This window comes from Mus caroli, unplaced genomic scaffold (genome assembly GCF_978045245.1).
Source record: "Mus caroli unplaced genomic scaffold, Mus_caroli_1 scaffold_1, whole genome shotgun sequence".
Classification (NCBI taxonomy): Eukaryota; Metazoa; Chordata; class Mammalia; order Rodentia; family Muridae; genus Mus; species Mus caroli.
Window position 1 is genome coordinate 22,167,598 of NW_028227256.1, and position 13,662 is coordinate 22,181,259.

The 13,662-nt window shown below is 38.6% G+C and overlaps 1 protein-coding gene across 2 annotated transcripts in view; it reads right to left on the minus strand.

The window, feature by feature from the left end:
- The window catches only part of Adgrb3 (adhesion G protein-coupled receptor B3), a 737,533-nt gene that overhangs the window by 26,044 nt on the left and 697,827 nt on the right, over positions 1 to 13,662 (minus strand). For both annotated transcript variants that reach the window (XM_029468446.2, XM_021163961.3), the window contains exons 26-27: positions 7,045 to 7,140; positions 3,320 to 3,359 (exon numbers count right to left, since the gene is read on the minus strand). In XM_029468446.2, coding sequence (XP_029324306.1) covers positions 3,320 to 3,359; positions 7,045 to 7,140 — 136 coding nt within the window. The remainder of the gene's footprint in view (positions 1 to 3,319; positions 3,360 to 7,044; positions 7,141 to 13,662) is intronic.

Sequence of the window (13,662 nt, forward strand, 5' to 3'; positions counted from 1 at the left end):
TATGTTTTTCTACTATGAAGAAATGAAGCTTTTAAAATATCCCATAGTATAAACTACTCATTCAATACCCATTATCTTTAGAGATGCTGTTATCTATTACTGTTCTATTGTCTCTCTGTTTCCTATACTATACATCATGCTAAATATTCACTTTTTTTATAAATTCACAACGTGGCTGTAGATTTTCATATTTTACATTATTATATCCTAAAAATTAAAAAAAGGTTTGTGCTTTTAGATGTTATTTCAAGATCTGGCATGGTGGTCGTAAGTAATCCCAGTGCCTGGGAGGCTGTGCTGGTCTTGGCTACCTATCCTTTGTGAAAGCAAAAACAACAACAAAATAAAACCTAAACTTCTTAAGATAATAAGAGAGCAGCAATACATCACAATTGTTAGGAATAATTATAAATAAAATATTAAAGGATGAAGTTTGTTAGCCAGCTTAGTAATAGTTGAAATGAAAACAATGTTTAAAGCATTTCCAAATTCTCAGAATAGTTCTAGTTCCTAACAAAAATTGATGCAAAATTAATAGCATTAAAACTTAAAGACACATGACAAGAATCTATTGTATTATATTACAGATGGACAGATGTTTTCACACTTTTATTAATAGATTGTGGACTACAAATGAAGCCTTGGTAGTGAGTATTGGTTTCATAATCCAGATGCAAGATACATTCATCTTTTTACAATATGATCTACATTTATTAAATATTTAAGAACCATATTTATTTTTATGAAGCAGTGTCCACAGTATGTGAGAGACACGCCTGCATCTTTGATTTGCTTAAGATGTACACAAGCCTTGAATGTGGACCTCCTACACATGACAGCAATGCTGAAACAGTGCCTTTGAGAGTTGTGAAAAGCAAAACAAAAAATGAAAATCAAGCCACAGAGAAAGCAGCCTGAATAACTAGAATAAGCGGATGTATACTCCAGCATCTCCTGAAGCAGTTTCAAAGTTCAGAGCAGACTGCTCATAGCCCATGAACTGTGACTTTAAAGTTTAGTACATTTAACTGAGTATGCAGAAATCTCTTGGAAGAACTCTGAAGTAAGCTGCTGACAAGCTCAGCTGAAAAAGAGCATTGGCCAAAATGAAAACAGAAAAGTAAAAATATTCTAAATTGTTTCAGAATAATACATTGGTGCTGGTCTGTGTTTAAAAGGCTTAACCCCACCCCCACCCCACCCCCACTCCAGTGCAGACTGGGAAAACCGGAACAAAAGATGGCATTGTGTGTGCTGAAGGGCTGGGAACAGCAGCTCTGAGAAGAAGGTCTGACATGAAGATTTTCAGCCCTCGCTATGCATCAGAGTAATTTGAATGGCTTCTAACAACCTTGGTTACTGTGTTCCAGTACCACAGTTTCTGGCCTAGAAGGTCTAGGTAGGTCCTCAAAAACTGCATTTCTAGGAATTTCCAGGTGAATCTGACACTGCTTGTTTGGGTACCACACTTTGAGACGCATTGGTTTGATATGAATGTCTGTTATGGAAAAGACAAAAGCATTCTCATTCTTCCCAGTCAAGAATTCTTAGGAGTACATGAAGAGAGGCAGGAAAGCTAAACTGAAGATAGACAATTAGGTATTAAGCAGATACCTAATTATTAAAATAAGTTCAAGCCTCCCGACACAGCCAAATTATACTCTATAAATGGGGAAACACGCCATGGCTTGTAAGTTTTAGAAATCACAGTGGATGGATAAGCCAAATTATTTTGCCAGCTATCTGTTGAACTGGCAGGTTCATGCAACTAAACACTAGCAAGATGATGTCTTGGCCACATGCTTTTGGGTCTTTTTTCCCCATAGGAAAAGATATTTCCTGTTTCTCTCACAAGTGTACTATGGGTTGCCAAATAATAGCCTCTAGCTTACAAGGGCTGTGACCATGCCCCACCCAGAGTGTTTTGATTGAATTCAAGAATACAGGATTAGTCTCTGATGTGCTTGTGATTATGGCAAGAAATATGATTTGACATTTGCATAGATTTTAATGGTTCTGAGTTGAATCTGAAAGCAACACATAGGGGAGTCTGGAAGGTAGGAGGTGGGTGCCTTTCCCAACCCAGCAGACTGTCGTGACATTTAACTCCTTTATAGATAGTTGGGATAGAGACAGAAGGTTCTATATCAAACATTCAATGGCTATACAATCTCAAATTGATGTTATCATGAAAGAAGTTAAGATGACAGCTAACAGAGATAAATGCTGAGGTTTATTTTTTTTTCACCCAGGAAAACATACCAGAAGCCTAACTTTTACATAATCTTAGAAGGAGAATCCTGACAGCACCTATAAAACATCTGAGGGGTTTTAGATGACAGGTTGGTGCTGGCACTGAAATATAAATCAGATGTGAGCACATCAATACAAGTAACTAGCCAGAAGTGACGAAAGCTGGATGGCAATGCAGATAATGTGTGCACTATAATTTAAGTTTATTGACAAATTAGGGGCTATTTTCAGCACTAGACCTAGAAGATGCTACTAGAAATGAATGATGATACAAGGCTGTTAAATCCAGAGGCATAAATAAATAAATAATAATAAATACCCTCCCAGAAAGCAAAGCCAAACAGGACAAAACAAACAAACAAAAACACTCAGATTGATGATATTTAGTTTTAAATATTTGGATACTCAGATGAAATATATATATGCACATACATATATATAATCTTTCACTTTTTTTATGAAAGAAGACAGTGTGGAGAATGACAGGTAAAATGTAAAATGTGCTACACTTTGCTGCATTTGGAAGACTATTTCCCAACAATAGAAAAACATCCAAAATAGAAAATGTGATTTTCTTTTAAACTCACAAGCCCTCTTTCTTCTCTAATGAAAAATTAGCTACTGGCTAGAGGACAGGGAACATTAACACACATGCATTCACACACACACACACACACACACACACACACACACACGCACACACACTCATTGGTAGTCCATCAGTCTAGTGATTCATAGTTTATATATGATAAACAGAGAGGCTATAGTGACTTGCCTTTCAACTGCCCTTCTTCATACAGATGGAAGTTTAAGGCATGTCTAGTGCTTTCTGCTGCTATGGTGCTCTCAATAATCCATCCTTTATTTTTTCTTATCTCTCACTCCTTTTCTCTCCCCCCGCCTCTATACAGATAGCTCCCTGATGTTAGAGTGATTCTCACTGGAAGATGCTGCTAGTCACCCACATGAGTGGGATGTTCAAAACCCAGTTTTTTTTTTAAATCAAAACCCACAAAATAAGCTCGCATCCCTACAAATTATATCTTAAAGATCAAAATACTCTTACCTGATCGGCAAGCAATGTCTACGTCCTTTTCAAAGTCTGTCTGTAACAAGAAATAATAAGGCATACAACCATCATTTAATGAAGATTGCAAATGGTTTTAATATTCAAATTATCTGAAGGTTATACATTTATAGCTAGTCCCATATATATTTTTGTGCAAAACAATACTCTCAGGGAATAATTAGAATTTTCTAGAGACAAAATGGTCTATAAAACACATGGAAAATGACATCATTTTGATATGGTAACATAATTCCCCATATGAAATGATAGAATTTTAGCTGGGACTGGTGGTTCCAGCAGTAAATCTTGCTACTTAGGAAGATGAAACAAGAGTACATATCTGAGGCCTATCTGAGCCTGAGAATGACATCAAGGTCTGGGAGACCAGGCTCAATCTCAAAAGTTTAAAGGTGGTGGGAGAATGTTTGCCTAGCATGCCAGTGGCCCTGAGTTCAATCCCCAGTTTTATTTATTTTTGAATAAAAATGGCAGTGGTAGTTTACACTTGTAGTCTGGTGAAAGAAGAAGAATCCTAAGTTTAAGGTCATCTTTGGTTGTACAGTGAGGCTAGGCTAAACTACATGAGGCCTTATATCAAGAAAAAGAAAAAGTGAGGGTTATATAACTCAGTGGCTAAGTTTGCATAAGCCACACAGCATCTTGGTTTAAGCCCTAGTAGTACTTCAAAAACAAAACAAAATAAAACAGGACCAGAATTTGAAAGCAATAGCCTAACTTTAATAAAGCAACCAGAAGGTACACTATTAGAAAAATCCTTAAATAAATGTCTTTGAGTTTTGTATTTCAGGCTTTCAGTTTCAGCGTGTTGAATACAATATTCTATGATGCAGCTTTGCTAATGTCACAATTCTACAGAACCGTATTTCTGCTACTGTGACCGAATGCTCTCAGGCACAGATATTAAAACTGATAGATTAACCACTATTCGCATGGCCCAGAATCTTCTGGATGCCGATTCCACTGTCACACATGTTCTTATTTTAAGCAAATCATCTGTTTGTTTTTTTTTTTAATGGTAAAATCAAGTTAACCTGTTGTAAGCAACTTCTGTCAGTCATATGTTTGTCCTTATTAATATTAATTTTAAATTGCATTATTATTGTTGTTATATACAGACACACATACTGCAGCACACATGTGGAGGTCAGAGAAAAACGCTGTGTGGTTGGATGTCTCCTTCTAAGTTAAAATGGGTCCCAGGGATCAAATTTAGGTCACCAGGTTTGCACTGCACATGCTGCTATCTGCTGCATCATCTGGTCAGCCCTCCATCAACACCTTAGAGATTTTTAGGGCTGATTTTTTTAAAGGAATTGGCTACTATTTCTCATTCTTTACCTGCTAACATACTGCTTTTTATGTTTCCTAGTCCAAAGGGAAATGCAAATCAAAACAACCCTGAGATTCCACTTTACTCCAGTCAGAATGGCTAAGATCAAAAATTCAGGTGACAGCAGATGCTGGCAAGGATGTGGAGAAAGAGGAACACTCCTCCATTGTTGGTGGGATTGCAAGCTTGTACAACCACTCTGGAAATCAGTCTGGCGGTTCCTCAGAAAATTGGACATAGTACTACCGGAGGATCCCTCAATACCTCTCCTGGGCATATATCCAGAAGATGTCCCAACCGGTAAGAAGGACACATGCTCCACTATGTTCATAGCAGCCTTATTTATAATAGCCAGAAGCTGGAAAGAACCCAGATGCCCCTCAACAGAGGAATGGATACAGAAAATGTGGTACATTTACACAATGGAGTACTACTCAGGTATTAAAAAAGAATGAATTTATGAAATTCCTAGGCAAATGGATGGACCTGGAGGGCATCATCCTGAGTGAGGTAACCCAATCACAAAGGAACTCACACAATATGTACTCACTGATAAGTGGATATTAGCCCAGAAACTTAGGATACCCAAGATATAAGGTACAATTTGCTAAACGCATGAAATTCAAGAAGAACGAAGACCAAAGTGTGGACACTTTGCCCCTTCTTAGAAATGGGAACAAAACACCCATGGAAGGAGTTACAGAGACAAAATTTGGAGCTGTGATGAAAAGATGGACCATCTAGTGATTGCCACATGCAGGGATCCATCCCATAATCAGCTTCCAAACGCTGACACCATTGCATACACTAGCAAGATTTTGCTGAAAGGACCCAGATATAGCTGTCTCTTGTGAGACTATGCCGGGGCCTAGCAAACACAGAAGTGGATGATCACAGTCAGCTATTGGATGGATCACAGGGCCCCCAATGGAGGAGCTAGAGAAATTACCCAAGGAGCTAAAGGGAACTGCAACCCTATAGGTGGAACAACAATATGAAGTAACCAGTACCCCGGAGCTCTTGTCTCTAGCTGCATATGTATCAAAAGATGGCCTAGTCGGCCATCACTGGAAAGAGAGGCCCATTGGACTTGCAAACTTTATATGCCCCAGTACAGGGGAACCCCAGGGCCAAAAAGGGGGAGTGGGTGGGTAGGGGATTTGGGGGGGTGGGTATGGGGGACTTTTGGGATAGCATTGAAAATGTAAACGAGGAAAATACCTAATAAAAAAATAAATTAAAAAAAAAAGAAATGTTAATACTAGGTCAGTTATGCATCAGAAAACTCATTCCTATTCGGTCTTGGTTCTGTTGGTGTTGTTTGGCTGTCTGATGTTCTGTTTTGTTTTGAGATGAGTTCATGATATGTAGTTCACAGTGTGCTCTTGAACTGGGGTTCCTCTTGGCTCTGCCTCACAGTGCTGACATTCCAGGCATGCACAGCAACTCCCAACTCCTATTTCTGTTTTGATGATAGCAATTTTATCTCATTTGTAAAGTTTGACAGTGTACTTGTGCCTACAGCAGCAGTGACCCCAGTGGTACTCTGGACTCATGTACAATCTGGACCTGTCACTGGGAAGGTGCCCTTTCCTTGTGTTTTATTCCCCTGGTGCTTTCTTTAGGCTATATAGGGAAAACACCATTACTTGGGGCCACCTGTACATATACATATTTAACAAATCTAAGTTGCAGCTTCTCTGTGGACTCTAATATTCAAGTACGTTCAAGTTGTGGTAGGAAGCATAATCAAAACCTGTTTTATAAAACTATTAAAAATTACTAAAAAGAGAGAGAAAGAGAAAAGGCACAACACACACACACACACACACAGAACAAAACAAAAAACACTAAATGTGAAAGCCCATAGTGCTTCTGGGTAAAAATCATTATCTTGAATACTAGACTAGGTGAAAATACTCCTCACTGTTGTCTGAGACACCATTCTAAACACTCATCGGTACCAACAGCAGACCCTTGATTCCAAGGCAATCCAAGAAGAACAATCACTGGTCAACAAAATACCAAGTCTTTGCTGAATTCAAAAGTTTGTTTTATTAAGTGTGTGTGTGTGTGTGTGTGTGAGTCCCCATCCAGGCATGGGGGGAACACAGGAAGCCAGAGGAGGGCATTAAATCCTTGGAGCAAGAGTTATAAGCAATCATGAGCTGTGGATACAGGTGCTGGAAACTTTGAAAAGGCAACAAGGACTTTTCAGCACTAAGTCACCTCTCCAGTTCCCAAAGTATTAGCCATAATGACCTAAAGAGAACTTGTAACTTTATACTATTTTATTAACAAGGAGTTTATTATATATATTCTTGAGAAACCATGACTTTATTTATCAACCAGAAGGAAAATAAAAGCTCACCATGATTTGAGCATGTCCATTAGGAAAAGAACTTGAAGAATCAGCATTGATTGGATCCTGGCAGTTTCTCAACCGGCATCTAAATGCATCTTGAACCTGTGGGGAGGAAAAAAAACATTAATTTTCATTTTTTTCTCAATAATAACTAGAGACTGTCCATATTGGTCATCAATTATGAGGAAACACTCCCTTTGCTGGTATGGTAGAAGACTCACTTTGTTACCTGTTGGTTTACCTGTTTGTTTTTGAGATAGGCCTCATTATCTATCCCTGGCTAGCTTGGAATTGGTTATATAGATCAGTCCTTCCTTAACATCCTATGTGGTTCTGGATGCAGCATGAACATAGCATAAGAGATTTCTGAGAACTCTACTTTAATTGTGGTACTACACAATTTCAATAAAGGCAAAGAGCACTGATTGTTTTCTTTTCCCATGACACTTCAGCATCAGAACGCACATCCTTCTTCCAGTGGCCCCTTAGGCCTCTATCATAAGTTCTTGGTAAATTTGTTCATAGGTGGCTAATTATCCAAAATCAATGGTCAGGTCATTTTTTTTAATCCTTCGTCTGACTTCTTGTGTTTGATAGTCTCCTTCTCATCTACTACAATCTGTTCTATTGTTATCAAAATCATAGATGATGTTGTGTTTTCCCTATAGGGAAGCATTATTATAGAGACGACAGGGTAGGCACGTATGGATCTATGCTTTTAAAAAGCACAGCTCTATAACCTCCTGTGTCAGTTTGGCTGTGAGATGCGTATAACACAAATGTTGGCCAGGGAACAAGCAAATGTAAACCAGACAGAACAGAACGGATCAAGACCTGGGTCCATGAATTTGTCTTTTTGTCTCCCTCCTAGATAGTTTTGAGTCATCAATACTCTCCCCAAATTGCAATTAGGATCTGGGATATGGACCTGAGTGGTCTCTACCACAAACTACCCTGCCAGCCCGATGATGAGATCTGCCCCATGCCTTCTCCCTACCTAGGTTTCCTTGCCTTGTGGTGCAGCCAATTTCTGTGAAGTGGGACTGAGAGCAGGTGTCTTCTGATCACTTCTATTCTATGATGCTAATATTGCTAATCTCAGATTCTTCCAAAAGAATGATCAGTTCCCAGATACATTTCCTTGGCTCAACACAATGAGAGTCCAGCTGCCCTGAAATCTATTCTGATTCCTTTTTCCGAAGACCCAGATGAACAGGAGAAGTGAATCATCCAGTTTCTCTCAGCGAAGCAGACAAGCCTGGGACGGAGCAATGACTCTCTCATCCTAAATATCTCTGGGAAATTCCTTTTTAGATCAAGGAGTCATTGTAGATTATAAAAGGACACAACAACAATAGAAAATTGGCAATGAGTTCAGTGTTTGCCGGGTTCTCATTATTTTTCGCTTATTCATAAGTCTGAATGAGCTAAATGAATTATTGTTTTCTTTTAAAAAAATCCTATAAGCCATTGTCAGAAAAGCAGGTCTATGCTAAAAATCTGTTTTTACAAGGTGTAACAACAATTAAAGAACAACTTATGAAGGAAAATAAATAGTAGGACAAATTAAAACAATTAAAGAACAATTTATAAAGGAAAATAAACATTAGGATCATTGCCTTTTGGGAGTTTGTTAAGAGAAGATTTCCTTCAAAGCTGTTTCTAAATACCAGCATACACAAAATATAAAGCACTGCAGTGGGAATGAAGGTCCTCGTGTCAACTGTATCAGGGAATCCCCCTATTTCATTATCACTGTCTTCTTGATGTTTCTATTTGGGAGGAGCTTTGATTGATAACTATATTTTGTTATGATAAGAACATCATCAAAGGGTTACCATGTTGAAACATGAGATTTTGGCTGACATAAATATGTGTTTCTGGTCCCTGGTCAGTTATATTTGGCTCTAGAATAAACTGTTTCTTATCTTCTTCAAAGGGAGAGGGCTGTGTGTCTCCACTGACAGTAGCAATATTAAGCACCAATTTCACTGGTCCTCACTAAGTGTTCTTTATTTCAAAGCCATGGTCAAATAGTTGTCAAAGATTTAGTGGCTGACATTAAAATAAGGAAAAGCAAAATCTGTCAATTTCTCTTCCAAATTATCATCTGGTGGATTGACAGAGTTACGAAAGAAATCTCTCTCTCTCTCTCTCTCTCTCTCTCTCTCTCTCTCTCTCTCTCTCTCTCTCTCTCACAAAACATACACTTAGACCACATAAAAATCAATACTTTAACTGAAAAACTTCCAAACATGACAGTGGACTAAGGGCAAGTCTACCCTGGAGAGTGACGTCAGCTTTATCAGTCAATGTAATCTGACAGAAGTAGAAGACAGAAAAACACCCAAATTTTCCACTGTGTTTAAGGTCATTTTAAGGTTTTAAAGAATTAGATTCTAAGACATTTTTAGTGGAGAATTCTCATTCATAAGGATTTCCAGGGGAAATTTCATTTGATTCCAAATGCTTTATTTGCTTTTTTTTAAATCTAAAAACACATGGAGGCTATCTAAATGGATTGGCATTAAATATTTGCTCAACACTGTGGGAGGAAATGATGAGACAAGATGCACAGGGCTCATCTCCTTACCACAGAGGAGCTTAAGGGAAGATAGTATCTGAACAAGGTTCTAGTCACGTGCAAACATTTTGATAATTGAACTTTCTAGCAGGTAAACAGGGGGTTATATCCTTAGTGAATTAATATAAATTGTACCCATGAAAAACAGAAATTGTTTGAAATTCAAGTTCTAGAGAAACATAAAAATAAATAGCAAAGAGAAAACAAATAGGTCATTCTACGCCATACTAAAATTAAAGTCCCCCTGAATTTCCTATGTCAATGTTATATTTATAAGGCTAGGCAGTAAATGTCCTTGGTTTACTATTAATGAAAACCAATTTCTTACTTAACAGTTTTATTTAAAGTTTATTATTAGATATTATCATTACAAATCTGAGCTCCTGTGAAATTAAATTTCAAACCCTCTTTGGAAGCTAGTAAACCCAATTTTTAAATGAATCCGTGGGGGAACAATGAAATATTTAACATTAATTATGTCACACTTCTTATCTAGATTATAAAATGTCTTCTCTTTGAAATATTCTGAAATAGGTCTGTCATTCTAAGTGATGATCAGACAGGCCTAAATGTAAGATAAAATAGCAAGGAGCAGAGATATAACTAACTTTAAAATATTTAGGGGACGTTAAGGGAGTCTGATAGTCTGTAGTGAAATCAAGAAAAGGAGCTAGACAGAGACATCTTTAAGAATACAGTGACAGCTATCAGCACTGTGTGTATTTAAGTTTCAAACCACAGCTAGGGGCTGCTCCTTTTGCAGTGACTGGAGACTCACAGTTGAAAAAGGACATAGAAGTCTTCTGTGACAAGCCTTAGCCTCATCTCCACCCCTTAATAGAGTGACAGTCTGAAAAGAAAACTCTCAAAGATGGTTGTGGTAAAAACATGATAAAGATGCTAGCTCTCCACAATCAAGGGTTGCAGATAGGGAAGGACTCAGTTTCCTTGTAAGGGCTGGCTACTTAGAGTTTGACCATGCTCAAGTGAGTATATGGGAAACACAAAATGCATGCATGTGTGTCTGTGTGTGTGTTCTTTTTCTTTTGGGGGGAGGGGGTCCACAAGGGTGGGAGAAGGACCTGGGAACACTGAGAAGTGAGTGTACATGATGTGAATTTTCTAAATAATCAATAAGAATATTATGTTGGAGAAAAGTGCCTAGAAAGGAATTAGTCTTTCTCCTGGATGAAATCTTAGTTCTTAACAGTTTGCAGGGGAATGTCTTCCTCCTGTCTCTCCCTCACAGAGTGCAGCATTTGGGTTTTCTCAGCAGCAGCAAGCTGAGGACTTCTCAATTGGTCTTCACTCCAGAGACAGCTGGCAGAGAGTCACTGTGCAAAGTCCATGCCAGATTTAGAAGTTGCAGGGGAGGAGCATCCAGCACCATTGGCCGTGTTACAAACCCCACAAGCCTCACAGGGAAGACTTGCACAGTTTGAAACAGGCTCTGAATTTAGCTGCTCAACTGCTCAGACCAAATCTTCACCTCTTAAAAAATAAGACAGTGTTACCTCGAGCTACTCTTCATGGATTCTTGTGAACTCCCAAGATCATTTTAAGTCAAGTTTTAACCTTGTACTAATTTGTTATTATTTTTGTGGGTACACACACACTCTCTCTCACACACACACACACACACACACACACACACACACACATATATATATATATATATATATATATATATATATATATATATATTCTATGTGTTTTCTTAAGTCTTACGTCTACAGTCACATCTATTGTTTCATTCTTGAAAAAATGGCACAGATATTTTCAACATAATATTCTATTTTACATTTAATCATTAATGAATAAATGTCTCAGTTTTTATCAACACTATGCAATTGACTTAAGTAATACAAAGTATTTCACATTTAAAAAATAATTACTGGACTTTCTCCTAATGAAATAAAACAAGCAAACAAAAAGGAAGTTTTGTTGTCTGCTATGCGATGCCAGGCTCAGAGTACATTCTCAGATTCCAGCCCTGATAGACTTTTACTGGGTTTCCGTAGTGCTGGGGGATATACCAACTGCTAACTGAAATTTCTATGCTTTTGACCTACAAATTAGTTTTTTAATGTCCCTCTTTGGGGCACATGGAAACTTCTTTAGATGATCTTTCAAACACAAGGTCTGAAAACTGTAGCAGCGTTCCTTTCGTGTGCAAATGTGAGGGGTGGAGAGAAGAGATGCTAGAAACCATGGCTTACACCTTCACAGAAGGCTCTCTCTCATTCCAGCCTGGAACCATAGCCTCTGAGGCAGACAGGTTTGCGGTGATGCATAGAAGAGCAAGCTCATGCTTAGATCGCGACAGGTGACAGACTTGAAGATAAAACCTTGTCTCTTGCCTAAAACTCCTCCTCATTCCAGGACACCATCACTCTGGTTCTATCTTTTCAAATGTGCTGAACAAAGATTGAACTTGTTCAAGCCAAAGAATGAATGGAAATTTTAAAAAAAAAAGACATTTAAAAAGGGAATAACTAGATATGTTTTCATCTTATCCCTTTAGTCAGAACACATTGGCTCCCTATACTAGTATAACAGAGCTGGAAGGCGAGAACTTGAGGATCCAAGAGGAGGGAAGTGGGAGCTGCCTGTCAAGCTGCCAGTGTCCAGAGCCTCTGCTCACCGGACACAGCGGCATGATGCTGATCCCCAAAGTCGGGGGCAGCTGGAAGGAAATGTGACTGGAGGAATTTAGAGGAACCATAAATCACAGTTGGGTGCACCCTGGCAGGCATGGCAGAGTATCAAGTTGTGTTTTAGGCTCCCTATGTGTGAACTTGTTCACTGAAGCCTCCTCTTCAGCCAGATTTCATAGCTTCGTTAACCTCTTGTGCATCTGGACAGACAAACGGATGAAGACTGAGAAGGATGCAGATGTTCCCTGTATAATTGGGATTGGGGCATCCTGGGAAAGCCTAACCTAGAAGCTGCAAAATTCACACATCCTGGCCCAAGAAGCTGGATGCAAAGTGGGGTGAGATGGTGGTAGGACTAACAGCATGGTCTCCTAGGCTGTGTCAATTCCACGCTTCCTGCCAAGGTTTATTTTGTTGCTTCTTGTCATTCTCCTACTTTAAGGCACATGCTTTGTTTTACTAAAAACAAAACAAAACAATGAAATCTTTAAGTGATTTTCTTTTGGCATTTTCCATCCGGTCTGAGAAGCAGGACCGTGCTAGTACATGATTCAGTTGTCTCCTAATCTATGTGCTAAGTGTCTGCCTTCCAAGAAAATTGTTCCAATCAAGCCCTGAATCCTCTCCACATTTGGCTACTTACTAATGCTATAAAATACATTCACCATTTTCAGATACCATTTGGACCAAGTAACTGTAACCAAGGCCACCTAATGCTCTAACTAGAACTCTGATATGAGGGAAAGAGAGAAGAGGGAGGGAGGGAGGGAGGGAGGGAGGGAGCCACACTATTCATGTTCATTTTAAATTTTTTCCTGAAAAATTGCTTCACAGGGTTGAATGAATATTTGAGGCCTTAGTTGGTACAGTCTGGCTTTCATGCTAGAGCTTGGGAGAGAGAAGAGAACCCAGGCTCTGACATTAATATTGTGGAACAGCCACAGGATGTATACACAGGCACGACAAGATCATCCATATAGGGCTCAAATTTTAAGCATCCTTTTTTCTTCTACTTAGCGGCAGGGTTTTATTGTAGCTTATTTTGTAGCACAAGCTTGTTATTTTCCCCATCTGACATCAAGCTGTAAGATTGTCTTAGAGTCTGGCACAGCCAGAGACAGAGATGAGAAGAATGTGCAGGGACCAAGAAAGTGGTTTCCTAGCAACGGGAACTATTTCAAAGGTTTCATAACTCTTGTGTAGTTTCATTTCCATAGCAATGAGGAGAATAGTAAATAGTATGTGTTCTTATCTGTTCAATCCAAATGAATTCTAATCAGCAAAAGCAGGAAATATCTGTTTGTTCTACTAGATACAATTTGATTAGGTAGAAAACATTAGTGATTGGGCTGTACATATTATTTTGTGATCAATAAGATACCT